We start from the raw sequence: 17,053 nt of genomic DNA on the forward strand, positions 1-17,053 counted from the left end.
TAGCTTTAAGTCTGTTATCCATCATGAGTTGATTTTTGTGAGAGATGAGAGGTGCGGATTCTGTTCCAGTCTTCTACATGTGGCTATCCAACTTTCCCATCACCACTTATTGGATAAGGATTCTTTTCCCCAGTGTATGTTTTTGTCTGCTTTGTCAAACATCTGATGGCTATGTGAGGATGGTTTTATATCTGAGTTCTCAGTTCTATTCCATTGGTCTATGTCTCTGTTCTTGTGCCAGTACCATGCTGTTTTGGTTACTATAGCCTTGTAGTATAGCTTGAAGTCTGGTAAATTGATGCCTCCCAACTTGTTCTTTTTGCTTGGGGTTGCCTTTGCTATACAAGGTTTTGTCTAGTTCCATACAAAGCATAGAATAAATTTTTCTAGATCTATGGAAAATGATGTTGTATTTTAATAGGGATTCCACTGAATCTGTAGATCACTTTAGGTAGTATACACATTTTAACAATGTTGATTCTGCCACAACATGAGCATGCTATCGTTTTCCATCTGTTTGTGTGCTCTGCTATTTCCTTCCTCAGTGTTTCATAGTCCTCCCTGTAGAGGTCTTTCACCTACTTAGTTAAATATATCCCTAGGTATTTTACTTTCCTTGTTGCCATTGTGAAAGGTATTGAGGCTTTGATTTGGTTCTCACTTTGACTGTTTTTGGTGCATATGAATGCTACTGATTTGTGGACATTGATTTTGTATCCTGAGACTTTGATGAATTTGTTTATCAATTCCCATAGTCCCTTTACAGAATCTTTGGGCTTTTCTAGATATAAAATCATATCATCAGTGAAAAGCAATAATTTGACGTTCTCTGCCCTCATTTGGATGCCTTTTATTTCCTTATCTTGTCTGATTTCTCTGGCTAGGACTTCCAGCACTATGTTGAATAGAAGTGGTGATAGAGGGCAACTTTGTCTTAGAATCCAGTTCTAAACAGGAATGCTTTTAATTTTTCCCTGTATTGAATGATGTTGGCTGTGGGTTTGTCACATATGGCTTTTATAATTTTGAGGTTAGTCCCATATATGCCTGTTTTGTGAAGCATTCTTATCATAAAAGGGTGCTGAATTTTGTGGAATGCTTTTTCTACATCTATTGAGAGGATCATATGGTCTTTGTTGTCACTTCTATTTATTTGGTGAATTACATTTATAGATTTATGTATGTTGAATCCTGCCTGCATCTCTAGAATGAAGCCCAGTTGGTCATGATGGATTTTTTTTTTGATAAGCACCTGAATTTAGTTTGCTGGGATTTTATTGAGAATTTTTGCATCTATATTCATGTGGGATATTGGTCTGTAGTTTCCATTTTCTGTTAAGCCCTTTCCTGGCTTTGGTTTTAAGGTGATGTTTTTTTCGTAAAATGTGTTGAGGAGTACTCATTCCTTCTCGATGTTGTAGAATAATTTCTACAGGATAGTCACCAGTTTTTCTTTGTAGGTCTGGTAGAATTCAGGCATGAAGCCATCTGGTCCAGAACTTTTGGGGGGAGGGAGGTTTTTTATTGCTGCTTCAATTTTGGTACTTGATATTGGTCTATTTAGGAGTTCTATTTCTTCTTGATTGACCTTAGGGAGGCTGTGTGTTTCTAGGAGTTTGTCCATTTCCTCCATGTTTTCTAGATATTTTTATAATATTTAGGGATGATATTTTGTAGTTTTGTGATATCAGTTCTAATTTCTCCTTTTTCATTCCTGATTGAGTTTACTGTAGTCCTTTCTTTTCTGTTCCTAGATAATCTAGCAATAGATGGGTCAATTTTATCTTTTCAAAGAACCAGCTTGTTTGTTTTATTAATCTTTCATATAATTCTTTATTATTTATTTCATTTAGTTCTGCTCTGACCTTGGTTATTTCTTTTCTTCTGCTGGGTATGAGATTAGTTAGCTCATCCTTTTCCAGGTCTTTAACACATTCATTAGCTTGTTGATTTGTAATCTTTCTTACTTTTGGATACAAACATTTATGGCTATAAATTTTCCTCTCAGGAGTACCTTAGCTGTGTCTCACAGATTTTGATAGCTTGCGTCCTCTTATCATTTAGTTCAAAGAATCTTTTGATTTCCATCTTAATTTATTCCTTGACCCTATAATCATTCAGCAGTAGATTGTTTAGTTTCCAAGACTTTGTGTAGAGAGCAGTGTTTCTGTTGGAGTTGATTTCTAATTTTATTCCACTGTGATCTTAGGAGATACATGATATAATTTCTATTTTTTTTAATTTATTGAGACACGTTTTGTGGCCAAGATATAGTCAATTTTAGAGAATGTTCTATGATCTGATAAGAAAAACATACATCCAGTGGCTTTGTGTGGAATGTTCTGTAAATGTCTGCAGACCCATTTGTTCTAGAGTTCTGTTTATGTCAATTGTTCCTTTGTTTATTTTCTGTTTGAAGGGTCTGTCCTGTTCCATCAGAGGGGGTTGAAGTCCCTGGCTATTACAGTGCTATGACTTTGTTTCAATCACGTAGGATTTGCTTTATGAATCTTGGTGCACGTGAGTTAGGTGCATAAATACTTAGAATTGCTATGTCTCCTTGTTGAATTGTTCCCTTTACCATTATATAATGACCATCCTTGTCTTTCGTTACTTTTGTTGCTTTGAAGACTAAGTTATCTGAAATGAGAACTGCTACACCAGCTGTCTTTGGTGTACATTTGCATGGAATAGTGTTCTCCATCCCTTCACCTTGAGTCTGAATGAATTCTTGAGTTAGTTGTATTTCCAGAAGACAGCAAATACTTCACTTGTGTATATTTATTGATTGATCTGGTAAGCCTATATCTCTTCAGTGGGCCATTCAAGCCATTCAAATTTATTGAAAGAATTGACAAGTGGGCTGGATTTTTATTCATCCTGTTGACTTGAATTTTGTTGCACGTCATGGGGCTCATGTTTGGAAACTGTGTGGGAAGTGCCTCAGGCCTGTCTAGGACTCACCTGAGCCCCCTCTCTGCTTCCTAGGAGTTGTCAATGGGAAAGAACCCCAACTCTGTAAAATAATTTAAAGAGGTTTATTCTGAGCCAAGTGTGAGGACCATGGCCCGGAGCCACCCCCAGGGCCTTGAGCAAATGGACTCGCTGTGGCTGGGTCACCGTTTGGTTTCATACATTTCCGGGAGGCAGGAATTACACATAAAGTCATAAATCAATACATGGAAGGGGTACATTGGTTTGGCCCCAAAAGGTGGAACACCTCAAAGCAGGTGCTTAGAGGTTATAGGTGGGTTTAAAGACCCTTTGGCTTGTAATCGGTTAAAGACATGAAGCTTTGTCTAAAGGCCTGGGATGTTTTTAGTTAAGGTAAGGACGTCTGCTAATCACAGACAAGCCTCAGGACGTAAAGCCAGGCTCCAGTGACCTGTTAAGTCAGTTGGGGACCTGCAGGTGGTTCAGGCTCTGTCTGTCTTGCATGGCTTAGGCCTGTCCCTGGGTCATAGAGGACATCTGCAAGAGGGGAGAGGGCAGGACAGGCTCGTCTGACCTCCCTTCTCATGGCCGGCAGCTCAGCTTTAGGGTATTTTGGGGGCTCCTTGGCCAAGAAGGGGTCCATTCAGTCAGCTGGGGGCTCAAGATTGTATTTTAGCTCACAGAGGAGAGGCTCCCACCTGCAGGGGGACAGGTGTCAGGCAGGTGCACACGGAGGGACCCGCCAGGGGGCCTTGGGTCAGGGGAGGCCTCTCCAGCACGTGACCTTATGCTGGGACTTGACCATGAGCAAGGACGGCTGGGAGGGGAGCAAGGGACACGTATTCCTGGCGGGGGGGGGGGGCGGTCCGCAAAGCTCACCTGCCCGGGACCCCTGCCCCTGGGGCAGGACGGAGCCGCCAGGACCGGGCCGGGGAGCGTGCAGTGGCGCAGGACGGCCACCAGGGGGCGGCCGAGCCCAGCTCCTCGTCCCTGTGGGGACGCGCAGGGGACCTGCCGGGACTGCGACCCTGGGAGCCCGGCCAGCCCCGCGCAGGGCCGACGCTCCCGACCGGCCCGGTCCCTGGCGCGGCTCGGCGGGGGCTCCGGTCATTCTCGCTCGGCCGGGGCAGCACTTTCAGCTGTTCCTGGGTCACTTGTGAATTTTTGCATCAAAATCTGAAGCATCTTTCCCTGCCGTGGGCCCGTCCAGAATTGAGTCTCCCAGAGTGTCACCAACGGTCGCCCTGTCGCAGCGCTCAGCTCAGCGCTGGCCTGATCTCCCCCCTCCCGGCACCGCAGGCCTTTCTGGGGACTGGCTGTCCCTGTTTGCAAACACACCCTCGCTGCGGGGCGCGGGCGGCGCTCAGCTGTCCTTCCCTCGCCTGAAAATGTCACAGCGCGTCCCGCCCGAGCAGGGGCCTTTCCCGGACGCCCGGGCTGTGGGGGCTCCCGGCCGGGCTCAGAACAACCCAACGCCCCACAGAAGGTTCTGGAGGCCCGGGTGCGGCTGCTGCGGCAACTCAGCCGTGGACGCGAATGCGCGGAGCCTGGGGTCCCCGCGCGGGGACACCGGCCTTGGGGGTGACCTCCCGCAGTTGCTAGAACGAATACCTCACCCCACCCCCCACAACCTGACCAGGGCGCCCGGAGCACCCGACACCCCGCCAGGGACCCTGACCGGCAGGGGCACCAGCGCCCACCTGCGGGAGGACAGGGGCACCAGCACCCACCTGCGGGAGGACAGGGGCACCAGCGCCCACCTGCGGGAGGACAGGGGCACCAGCGCCCACCTGCGGGAGGACAGGGGCACCAGCGCCCACCTGCGGGAGGACGGGGGCACCCAGCGCCCACCTGCGGGAGGACGGGGACACCCAGCGCCCACCTGCGGGAGGACGGGGACACCCAGCGCCCACCTGCGGGAGGACGGGGACACCCAGCGCCCGCCTGCGGGAGGACAGGGGCCCCCAGCGCCCGCCTGCGGGAGGGCAGGGACACCCAGCGCCCACCTGCGGGAGGACAGGGGCACCCAGCGCCCACCTGCGGGAGGGCAGGGGCACCCCCAGGCTGACCAGGGCGCCGGGGCCAGGCAGAGGCTGCCGGCGCGGCGAGGTGCGATGCCACCTGCGGCCGCACGGGGGCAGCAGAGCACAGCGGGGGCGGCGGTGCCTGTCGCCACGTCCCCACGAGGGCCGCGTTCGGAACCTCTGGGTGCGCCGGGGCCGGACACCGAGACGGGGCGCTGGGGACGCAGGCCAGGGGACCCCGAGATCACGTTTCCTGGCCTGGATGGGGCGCTGGGGACGCAGGGCCAGAGGACCCCGAGATCACGTTTCCTGGCCTGGATGGGGCGCTGGGGACGCAGGGCCAGAGGACCCCGAGATCACGTTTCCTGGCCTGGATGGGGCGCTGGGGACGCAGGGCCAGAGGACCCCGAGATCACGTTTCCTGGCCTGGATGGGGCGCTGGGGACGCAGGGCCAGAGGACCCCGAGATCACGTTTCCTGGCCTGGATGGGGCACTGGGGACGCAGGGCCAGAGGACCCCGAGATCACGTTTCCTGGCCTGGATGGGGCGCTGGGGACACAGGGCCAGAGGACCCCGAGATCACGTTTCCTGGCCTGGATGGGGCGCTGGGGACACGGACCTGGTCCTTCCCCTCCCTCCCTACCCACATCGCACACCCCCACCCCTGCAGGTCCCCTTTCCTGGCCTGGGCTCCCCTGGGGTTGGGGTGCAGGTAGGAGCCTGGGGTGGGGATGGGGGGCTGAGAAGCTGCTCCCGTCCCTGTCTGGGGGTGGCGGAAGCCCTGGGCTGTGGGGGCCGCGGGGCGTCCAGGTGGAGGGTCTGGTGGGCCGGGAGGGGCAGGTGCTTCTGTGACAGGTGCGCCCCTGCGAGCGCCCCGGGATGCGGGAGCCCTGGAGCCCCCTCAGGCCTTCCCGCCTGCAGACGCCTGTGGGGCCATGTCTGCTCGTGTCTCTGGCTGGGAGCACACGGTCACCCTGTGAGTCCCCCCTGCCTCCGTTCCAGCAGCCCCATGCACACTTACAGGAAGTGCCCCAAAACAGAGGCGCAGCCTAAAGGACCATTGTGGGGGCAGTGTGACCACCCCAGACCAAGAACCAGCAGCCCCCTCCTGGGCCGAGGGTGGCTGCGCCCTCCCAAGGGCAGCTTGAGCCCTTGCCCTGGTGTGTGCTGCTCCCTCCCCCACGTCCCAGCCGGCCCAGGGCGCCCCGTGGCCTCTGCACGGTGGGGCCTGCCCAGAGGCTGTGAGGTCTTCCCGAGGGGGTCCTGTGGGCCCGGCCTGTTGGTGGGCCGGCTGGGCCCAGGGGAGCCACTTCCACTGTGGTCTGGGGCTGCATTTTCGGGGTCTCTGGGCCCAAACACCGGGCCCTGCACGGGGGGCCCACTCCCAAGCCCCTCCCCCAAGGCAGGTGCGAGGGTTCTGGTCTCAGTTTCTCCTGGAGTTACTCTCTTTTGGGCACACTTGGCCCTCAGGGGCACATGCAAATAGCTGTTTGTTCCACACCGAAAATCATGTTTCTCAGCCTCTGAGCCTGTTTCCGGAAATAGTGTGCTTGGTTCCCCACCTGCAGCTGCAGCCACTGCCCCCCGCACAGCCAGGCTGGCCCCCAGAGCAGGCCCACCCAGGGTCAGCGACACGGTGGCCCCCTGCAAATGATGGTGCATTGAATTCAGCGGTTCCCAGCTGTTTCCATGGTGGCAGCCAGGGCCCCGGGGCAGCCCCACGCTGGTGGCCATAGGGCAGTGGAAGGAGGACTGGGCTCAGGGTCACAGGGCCCTCGCCAGCCCCCAGGGACCCGGGAGGCTGAGCAGAGATGGCCCCGGGTGCCCAGGCACTGCCCACCGTGAAGTGCCGGCCTGCCCTGGCCAGGCCCCAGACGGGATGCCAGGGCTCAGCAGGGCCTGAGGGCACACGGTGACAGCCACCGGGGACCCCGCCTGTGCCCCCGCCCAGCTCTCTCCAGGCCCCGTCTCCACCTGAGCCCCCAGCGCCATCTCTCCCTCCGTCCCCTTCTCGCCTGCCCGTCCCTGCCTGCCTTGGCCCCTGCCCTCTGAGCGCACGTCCCTGCCTGAACTGTGGTCTGTCTCCCGCCGGCAGGGTCCCCACCCTCTGCTGCCTCCCCTCTGTCAGCCGCGCCCGTGCGGCTGTCCCGGCCATCTCTCTCCTGCGCTCTCTGCCCTTCTGCGTCTCTGCGTCTCTCTCTCTCTCTGTCTCTACCTGCGTCTCTCTGTATCTCTCTCCGTCTCTGTCTATCTTCGTTTCTCTATCTCTGTCTGGCTGTGTCTCCGTGTCTCTCTCTCTGTCTTTATCTCTCTATGTCTTTCTGTCTCTCTATCTCTGTCTCTCTCTGTCTCTCTGTGTCTCTCCCTGTGTTTCTCTGTCTCTCTATCTCTCCCTGTCTCTAAGTCTCTCTGTCTCTCCCCACTGGGCTCCTCCCTGTCTTGAGCTGGTGACTAGGGAGGAGGCGCTGGCCGCTGTGCGTGTCCCTGTGTGAGCTCCACAGTTGCCCAGTAGGCTAGGGGCGCCCCTCCTTCTAGAACACTCGTGGCGTTCTCTGGTGCACACACTTTTTTATTCTTTACAACATGGCCAGGCTGGGAATTTCCTAAATCTTTAAGTTCTTTTTCCCGTTTGATGGTAGATTTCATCTTTAATTCACGCTCTTCTCACATTTTACTATAAGCTGTCAAGAGAAGCCGTGAGCACCCTGAACACTTTGCTTAGAGAATCTTTCACCTGATACCCTAGCTCCTCCCTCGGAAACGCCAGGACAGAGACGCAGCTCAGCCAAGCTCCTGCCGCTGTATCACGCGGGCGGCCTTTCCCCGGCGCCCGGCGGCCTGTCTTCGCATCCACACCGCCCGCACTCCTCGGAGCGGCCGCGCTTCTACCAGTGTTCCGGCCAAAGCGCTAAGGCAGGGGCCGAGGCTGCCCTGGGTCCGAGCACTCATCAGAACTGCCCCGATGCCTCGCCCACGGCTGTCCAAGCTTTCTAGAACGGACCTGCATTCTCCCAGCCTTTGCCCATCGCCCAGTTCCAAAGCTGCACCGCGTTCTCAGGTATCTGCGGCAGCAGCAGCACTTCCTGGCATCCTCGTCTGCCTCAGTCTGTCTCGCTGCTGCACAGAACACCTGTGCCTGGGCCATTTATGGTGAACGCGAATTTATTGTCCACACTTTGCGAGGCTGGAAGTCCCCGAGCAAAGTGACGGCAGGTTCAGCATCTGGCGAGGACCCGTCTCTGCTTCCACCACGGTGCCCTGGGGCTGCCGCCTGCAGAGACGGACGCTGCGTCCTCATCTGGAGGGGACACCACGGTGCGCTTGAGCCCCTGAGCCTTTTGATAAGGCTCCAACCCATTCGGGAGCCTGAGCTGAATCCCCTCCCAAATGCTGCCTGGGGACTGGTCCCAACGTGAGGCTCGGAGGCAGCACAGACTTCGTGCCACAGCTGCCACTGGCTCTGTGGTCATTTCTGGAGCAGCCAAACGTCTTTGTCCGTAATGCAAAACAAATCTTTTTTTAATTTGCATAATCATTATCATACTTCATATCAGTTGGGTATAAATTATAAGGGAGGAGGGAACAGCCAGAGACTAATTTCGCGCCCTGCGGCTGTTGCCGGAGGCCACGTGGGCAGAGCAGACGCCCACTGGCCCTGCCCAGCCCCCCAGGGCAAATGGGAGGACAGGGCGCCTTGCTCCGGAGCTATCAGCCGGCTGTCTGCATCCGCAAGACCGGCTCAAAAGAGGAGCAGAAGCCAGATTATTCAAATTATTTCACAGACTGTCCTCTTCACCAGTGTGGAAACACCCATCTGGCTTACCGTGAGGTTCCCAGCTCACCGGAGACAGAGGCAGGGAGCCGGCCGCCCAAGCTGCAGATAACCCGGGTAGAGCGGCCGCCGCCCCGCTCCGCCTGGGTGCCTCACAAAACGTGGGACAAGAGAGAGACCACTGACGCGAACTCAGGGAGAAACTCTTCATTAGCATGTGGGAATACGCTGTTTTCTACAATGAGGAATTTAGCTTCTCTGTTCTTTCCCCAACTTTACATGTTAAAGAAAAACTATACTGTTTACCAGAGAAATGAACAGACATAATTTCAAGAAGCTCCAAGGTTTTCTTGACCCAGCTGATGGCCGCTAATTACCAGGAAACTCGCCGCTCAGCTCCCTCCACACTGAACTTCAGTGTCAGATGGCGTTTGTGGCCACAGAGGTGGCCGGGCAAGGGCCTGTCTCTCCACGTCGTCCCTCAAATACTTATTTATTCGCCTTTCTGTGTGTCTGTCTCTCCTCCTAAGCAGCAAGGACCATGCATATCTGATCTCCCAGTTCATCTCCGGCGTTGGAACTTGGTAGGCATTTCATAAATACTTAAATAACTTTCTGATTTTATCTGCCATCTCTCTATAAATTATTTCCAAATTACAATCTTAGGTTTTTTTAATTTCAAAATATTAAGGGGGGGTGCAAATGTTTTTGAGGTTTTGTTTGTTTGTTTGTTTGTTTGTTTGTTTAGATATAGTCTCACTCTGTTGCCCGGGCTAGAGTGCCGTGGTGTCAGCCTAGCTCACAGCAACCTCCAACTCCTGGGCTCAAGTGATCCTCCTGCCTCAGCCTCCCGAGTAGCTGGGAGTGCCAGCGCCACCACCATGCCCAGCCCAGGGATTGCTCTTGTAATGCTTGAGTCCTGGCTATAAGTGTGCCCATCTCCCAGATCTTGTCCATTGAACCCTAGGTAGAGAGAAAGGCAAATTACAGTCATGTACAACAATGTCCTTACACTGCATTCAACAAAAACTAAAGCAAACATCGTTTAATGTTGAAGGGTCAGGTATTTTCATTCTATTTTCTGTGAAAGCAGTAGAGGGAAGGGAAAGTGTCCAACTGTCACAGTATTAGAGGAGAGATTAGCAGAATGTATAAGGACGCCACAGCCCCAGAAAGGTGGGACAGGAAAGGCCACTGCGGGATGGCTGGGCCTGGAAGACAAAGAGTGACACGGACCAGCCCCAGCAACGCTGCTGTGGCCACGGAAGTCTAGGCAGAGAGACTGCACTTGCAAGATGAAAAAGAAGAATTCACAGTGTGGAGCGTTGAAATTTTTGCTTCTGATCATTACCTGGCAATGAATTTTTTTCTGCCCCCATAAACAACTATGAAATTAGAAAAAGCGTGTGAAATATTTGTTCTCAGACATTGGGCACAAGCACAGGGTGCCCTGGTGTCTTCTGCTGAGGACAGACCCATGCATGCATCTGAGGGACCAGCCGAGGGGCCCCAGGGAGGGTTGGCGGGGCCAACGCGCGGCGCCCGCTCCAGTCAGGAACACCCCCTGCTCCCACGGCGCCCCCAGAACTCACGGGTCCTCACAGAATGTTCTCAGGAGCCTGCGGTGTAGTAGTGGGGAGACATTACCCCTGCTCTAAATGTGGAGTTGGTAACTCTGAACCAAACCTCAGTCCAAGACCAAAGGTTAAAACTGTTTCCAAATACTTTACCTGTCAGCCCAAGTAAGACGTGTGTTTCTAAGAATAAAAACATTCAACACCCGAACAGGTAAAACGCACAGTCTACCTCCACAGGCCAGGGAAGCAGGAGGTATGACCCAGGGTGAGGGGAAATATTAACCTACAAAACCTGGCCAAGAAGATGTTAACAGACGGGCAGTAGAATTTACAGACGACATAACTGAAGCTGTGATGCCTGCGTGTCGTGTGTTCAGAAACGAGAGAAAAGACTGACCGTGCTGAGTGGAGACGCACCTGCTCCCTCCACCTCGCCCTCCTTCCAGGTGAGTCCTCACAGAGAGGACCCCTGTCCCCCTCCCACGTCACCCAGCTGACTTGATGTCCAGGCCCCCCCACTGCCACGCCCTGTGACTGTTACTGTCCCCGGTCGTCCAGGTAACCACCCAGGGTGGGAGGCTGGGGCCTGAGCAGCCCTTTGTTCCCTGTCAGTCTCCCCGGGGGGAGGTGGCTCCAGCAGCCGGTTCAGCCCTGGCTTCCCCGAGGACACTCCTTCTCGCCACTCTCTCTGGATGGATACCCCCGAGCTGGGCCGTGAGGCCGGCAGGGGGACAGGTGGCCTCAGGGCCCCCCTGGTGCTGCTTGGGCTCTGGGCACTCCTGGCTTCGGTCCAGGGCTCTCAGGACCGTCCCTCCTGGCGCTATGTGTCCTCCGAGGTGGTGATTCCTCGGAAGGAGACGCACCGTGGCAAAGGCTTCCAGGTGCCCGGCCGGCTCACCTACAGCCTGCGGTTTGGGGGCCAGAGGCACGTCATCCATCTGCGGCCCAAGAAACTTCTTATGCCCAGACATCTGCTGGTGACGACCCAGGATGACCAAGGAGCCTTGCAGATGGACTACCCCTACATCCCTGCAGACTGTCACTACCTCGGCTACCTGGAGGAGATTCCTCTGTCCATGGTCACTGTTGACACGTGCTATGGGGGCCTGGACGGAGTCATGAAGCTGGATGACCTTGCCTATGAGATCAAGCCCCTCAAGGACTCCCGCAGCTTCGAACATGTCGTTTCCCAGATAGTGGCCGACCACAACGTGATAGGACCTACGTACAAACTGGGACACAAGGAGGATGCAGACACCCTGTTCTCCGAGGTGAACCCCAGTGCGGCTCCCAGGAACTCTATTATGAAATTCGCTTCACATTGGTCAAACCTCAGAGGCCAAGGTCAAGTTACCAAATCCATGTATGGTGTATTCGCGAATTTCTCAGCTTGTATCCAGTTTATAGTAAGAATGTTCAGTGTAACTGACACCCTCCTTCATGGTCTTCATTCAAGTTTCCTTATTCTTCTTGTAACCATATATACCCAGAATGACCCAGCTCCCCTGAATGACTACAGGGTTCCAGGAAGTGCAATGTTTACCTATTATCAACAAAACTTTTTGCTGAACAGGATTATTGTAGCATCTGTACTGCTCATTAAAGACGGGCCAACTGATGATCAGGTTGAGCCGGAAGCAAAGGGCATGTGCCTCGGTTTTAACCTGCACCATGTTGGTTATCTAGGTAGACATTATTTGATGCTAGCTATCCTAATCAACAATCGCCTTATGAGGAATTATGGTATGTCTTACGATGAACCACAGTGCTATTGCCTCAGGAGAACTCAGTGCATAATGTGGAAATTCCCTGAGCTGACAGATGCCTACAGCAACTGCTCCATTCTGCATTTCCAAAACGTAGCTATAGGAGGCCTTGGGGATTGTCTTTTCTACTTACCTACAAGCTCTCTAAATAGAAGCCTGGTGGAGGCTCGTTGTGGCAACTCCCTAGTGGACGAAGGGGAGCAGTGTGACTGTGGCTCCCTGAAGCAGTGCTACAGCAGTGAGTGCTGCAAGAGCGACTGCAAGCTGACACCCCAGAGCAATTGCCATACGGGATCATGCTGCACTAACTGCACCTTCTCCGCTCCCGGGACTCTCTGTAGACCCATCCAGAATATATGTGATCTTCCAGAGTATTGTACCGGGTTCACCACAAGCTGCCCCCCAAACACTTACATGCAAGACGGAACCCCATGCACCCAAGAAGGCTACTGCTACTCAGCCAACTGCACTGACCCCAGCATGCACTGCAAGGAAATCTTTGGTCCCAATGCGGAGAACGCTAACCAGGTCTGCTACAGCCTGAACCAGGCACACACCCGATTTGGACACTGTAGCAGAGCACCCCATCTGCCGTATTTCCATGCTTGTTCTAAAGAGGACAAGCACTGTGGGCGGCTGCAGTGCACCAATGTCACCCACCTTCCCAGACTTCAGGAACACATTTCCCTCCATCAATCCATCATATCAGGCTTCCCCTGCTTTGGGCTGGACGAGCACCGATCGACGGGTGTCGTAGATGTTGGGCGCGTGAGGAACGGCACTCCCTGTAGTCCTGGAAAGTTCTGTCTGAACTATCGCTGCAAAGGGACCGTGGAAAACCTGAATTACGACTGTGGCCCCGAGAAGTGCAGTCGCCGAGGTGTTTGCAACAACAAGAAGAACTGCCACTGCCACCTAGGCTGGGACCCTCCACTCTGCCTGAAAGCAGGTTCCGGGGGGAGTGTAGACAGCGGAGCCCCTCCAAAGAGAATGCGGTTAGTGATACAAAGTGAGGAATCGGTGCTCTATTTGAGACTGGTCTTTGCTCGTATTTATGCCTTGATAGCGGCACTGCTCTTTGGGGTGGCCACAAACGTACGAGTTATTAAGATGACCAAAGCTGAGGATAAGACGTATCCTGGGCCCACAGGACAATAGTCACCAGCCGCACCCCCGTAAAAATGTAGGGAACACAGTTGGAACATCTAGGGAAAGGCATCGGTAGAAGAGACGGCCAAGCTCAAGGGCACGTTGCTTGCAGTCTGCAGGAGACTCAGGGGTCCTCTCACATCATGGGAGAACGGGAAGCGCTGGCTTCTGTCACAGGTTCTCTTTTCAGGTCACCGACGCTCACTCTGAAATAAATCTTCAAAACCAGGTGTTGGTGTCTTCTACATCTTTTTATGGGCCCTTAGCAGCCCAAACTGAGCCTGAGCCCCTGACCAGGAGAGGTGACCTGAGTCAACCACTGGGTCCTGACCTGAGGTCACTGGTCCCGGAATCAATCGAAGTGGCCACCAGCTCCGTTAAGGGCACATTCGTGGCATTTCTCCAAAGTGTGCACCTGAGCAATGAGGTTTTCCTCGTTCTCCAGGTGATCTGTCCTTCTCTGAACCCACAGTGGCTTTAGGGCAATCCGGGGCCGCTCCCGGCCAAAGCTGCCTCTTCCTCACTGGGGTGGCTGTGGGCTTTGGGGTGAGAGGGACGTGGGTCCAGACACCCCGCTGAGCACGAGCTGTGCTGCCTGGAGCCCACATCCTCCTGGAGGGAAACTGAGGCTGTGGGGTTGAACCCTGCATCCAGGGAACTTCAATCAGAAAAATAAATAGGCAAAACAAAAACGCCCAGCAAGGCCTCCGGCATTGAGCGGGAGCTCGGTGAATGTCACTTCCTCCCTGCCTTCCTCACACCCCGCTTCAATGACGTGAGAATGTAGGTAAACTGAGTCCACTGCAGCGAATGACAGAAGCCAGGCTTTCCCAAGAGCAGGCAGATGCCCCGGGTATCCAAATAAATCAAATAAATATTATTTCATAAAATAAAGTGCAATTTAAGAAAATAATTGCATCAGCACATAAACTATTTTTACATTAAAATTTTAAATGATGTCTGTTTTTTCCATTGCAATGAAGGCACGTCTTTAAAAGTTTAAAAGACAAAGCCCACAGAGCTAAGAAACGACACTCCCCACACCCTGCACAGAAAACGACTTAGTCTATAGTAATACTGACGTCAGCATTTTTCTAAACACACGCACAGTGAACACTGTACTTCTTGTATGCATGCTGCCTAGAGACCTCCCACCCCTTCTCCAAACGCATCCTGCTGTCCCGTCTCTGACCCTTCTCCTAAACCCCGTCCAGGCCACATTTCAGATGCTGCTGGTCCACCACTGTGCCTCTCTCAGCCTATTTCCTCGCTTCCTGAGAGAATGCAAATGGGACACTTAAAATTGAGCTGAGGGAATAAAGTCCCCAGCCCTGCCCTGCCCTCCGGTCCCCCCTCCCGCCTGTACACACATTCCCCCGCACCCAGCAGCCCTCCCGAGGGGCCAGGGGCCCGAGGCACCTGCTTCTGGGATTCTGGCCCCGCCTCCTCCCCCGCCCCCGACTCCCTGTCCCCACGACAGCCCCAGCACACAGCCGTCCCCACCCCATGCCACAGTCTGCATCAGGGTCCCCTCCCCACACCTCACACAGGCCGGACCCTGCTCAGGGGTGGAGCCAAGGTGTGGAGGGAGGGGAGACAAAGATGGATTCTGTTGAAGAAATGTTACAGGTGGTTTGAGCATAAATAGCTCACGCTGTGTAAACTTTTAGGATGATGCATATTTTAACAAAGCAGAACTAATGAAATCCACATTGAAGTCGGGTAGACACAACGCAGAACAACCCAAATACCAAAAACACCAGTCAACACTTCACCCAAGCAAACCAACCCCCATTCATCTCCGGGAAATGGTCCTTCAAGGACGTCCACATTCTCGTCCGTGACGTCTGTGCACCGCGGCCCCCGCTGTTAGAACTGTCCTCCTGCCTCCCCCGGCCATTCCTGGACGCTGGGTGAGCACCGTTTGGGCAGATCGGAAACTGCGCCAGGTTTCTCAGCCCGAGGGGGCTGGAGCAGGATGGCTGTTCCCAGGGTGCTGGTGGGGACACTGCGGCCACCCTGAGCAGGTGTAAACTCCCAGGCGTGGGAGGGCAGGAGTGCACGGGAGAGGTTCGCTGGGGCATGGGGGGGAGCGAGGGGCAGCCGCGGGGGGTCTGGGCTCTGAGCAGGGGCCTGGCCTGGGAATGACCCGACCGCCCAGGGCGTGAGGCTCAAGCCCCTCCAGGGTGACCGGCTCGAGGGGCCGTCCTGGTTCTCCACCGGTGGCTTCAAATATTGCAGCTCCCTCCCCTGCCCCCCTCCCTGGGACACACCCGGCCCCAGCACCCGCAGACCCCAAGTCCTCCTGCTGCCTCCCCTGCGCCCCCTGCGTCTCCCCGAGCCCCGACCTTCCAGGTCACCCACTCCATCCTCTGCTTTGCCTGGTCTACTGTGAAGCCACCTGCTGTGACTTACATTCTGGTGTCCCATCGGATTTCTATCGCAGGGATTCCAATATTCCATCATATGGCTGTTTTCTTCATCGTAAATGTTTCGTTTCATGCTCAGCGATTTACAGCTCAGGGCCTGGTCGGCCGTGGGTCCCTCCCGCTGTCTGGGTTCCTCTCCTTCTGGTCGTCTGCTCTGAGGAGCCAGGGGGGTCCCGGCGGACTCTCTCTCCTCCTCGGAGACCAGAACGGAGCACCTGTCCTCGGAGACACACACACCTGCCGGGGAAAGGAGGCTGCAGTGGGGAGGGGGCCCTTTCTGACTCAGGTCTAACGTGGGTTTTTATTGACATTATTGAGCGGTTTTGTCGTCGACGTGGAGGGAAACGATGCCCTGTGATCAGCAGTGATTTCTGACATTCTCTGTTATTCTACATTAGGATCTTGTCATCGAGATTTCCAATAACAATATTTCCATCACCAAATCTTAATTACCCTTAAATCCTCAGCTGTCTTTTGGTCTGAAAAGTTCCCACTGTGAATGCCCTGCCCCCTCTGTGCCGACACAGGGTGTGTGGCGGGGTCTGGAGAACAGAAATGGGGGACAACCAGGCCCCGCACGTCCGGCACCATCAAACCCCACGGCCTGGACGTCACCCACAGACAGCTCACACTGACATGTCCACAATGACGCCAATAAAAAACGTCCCTTTTTCCTCTAACTGTTGCCTCCGTTTGCCCTGAATTCCTGCTCTGCTCTTACTGCGTATTCTCTGCTCTTGGTGGGGGCAGGGAGGACGAAGGACCCCTCCCCCCAGCCCCTCAGCAAGAGCTCGGCACTGTCTCCTTTGTCCCCGGGCCACAGCGCTCGGTGCTTCACGGTGTGTTTGTCACCAGTAACCCTCAAAACATCTCCCTTAAGTCTTCAGCAGTTCTCTTTGCTCCATCACAACTGTCTCACCGCCACGTTCTTCTCACCGGCGTTACAGCCTGGCCGAGGCTCCAGCCAGAGGCGTCCTTAATTATGTCTAAAACCATGAGAATAATCATCGCAAGGAATATCCACAAGCTCCTTTGAACCCTGGAGACCGAATTCTCTCTCTCCCGGGGATGAGCGTTTCCTAGCACTGCGTCCCCACCACCCACGCCTGTCACCCACGCCTGTCACCCACGTCTGTCGCACATACCTGTCACCCACGCCTGTCACACACGCTCTTCTCCAACCAAGAATTCATACCTGTCTCCCTGCTGCTCCGTGAGTTCCCTGAGGCCAGGACACGCGCATCTGCGTCCCCGCAGGGCCACAGGACGCCTGTGGACTCACACGGGCCGCACTGGACGAGGCTGCCACCGTCTCCCTCCCTGACCCGCAGCGGGCCAGCCTCCCGAACCCGTCACGGCAGGTGACTCAGGTCCAGCAGCTACTCTGGCTCATCCCAGCCC

General features: G+C 54.4%; 2 protein-coding genes across 2 annotated transcripts; one reads left to right on the plus strand and one right to left on the minus strand.

The window, feature by feature from the left end:
- The first annotated feature begins 8,635 nt into the window (after positions 1–8,635).
- LOC123643493 (disintegrin and metalloproteinase domain-containing protein 21-like) lies at positions 8,636–13,232 on the plus strand. The gene is made up of 4 exons (XM_045559053.1): positions 8,636–8,878; positions 10,686–10,754; positions 10,867–10,879; positions 10,921–13,232. Exons 1-4 carry the CDS (start codon positions 8,636–8,638, stop codon positions 13,230–13,232), a joined length of 2,637 nt encoding a protein of 878 aa, XP_045415009.1.
- A 1,479-nt stretch (positions 13,233–14,711) lies between these two features.
- Positions 14,712–17,004, minus strand: LOC123621989. Its single transcript, XM_045528079.1, has 2 exons — positions 16,848–17,004; positions 14,712–15,889 (listed from the first exon to the last, which is right to left on the minus strand). The coding sequence occupies exon 2, from the start codon at positions 15,723–15,725 to the stop codon at positions 15,093–15,095; it is 633 nt and encodes a 210-aa protein (XP_045384035.1). The 5' UTR covers positions 15,726–15,889; positions 16,848–17,004; the 3' UTR covers positions 14,712–15,092.
- Between the last annotated feature and the right edge of the window lie 49 nt (positions 17,005–17,053).

Source organism: Lemur catta, chromosome 1 (genome assembly GCF_020740605.2).
Source record: "Lemur catta isolate mLemCat1 chromosome 1, mLemCat1.pri, whole genome shotgun sequence".
Classification (NCBI taxonomy): Eukaryota; Metazoa; Chordata; class Mammalia; order Primates; family Lemuridae; genus Lemur; species Lemur catta.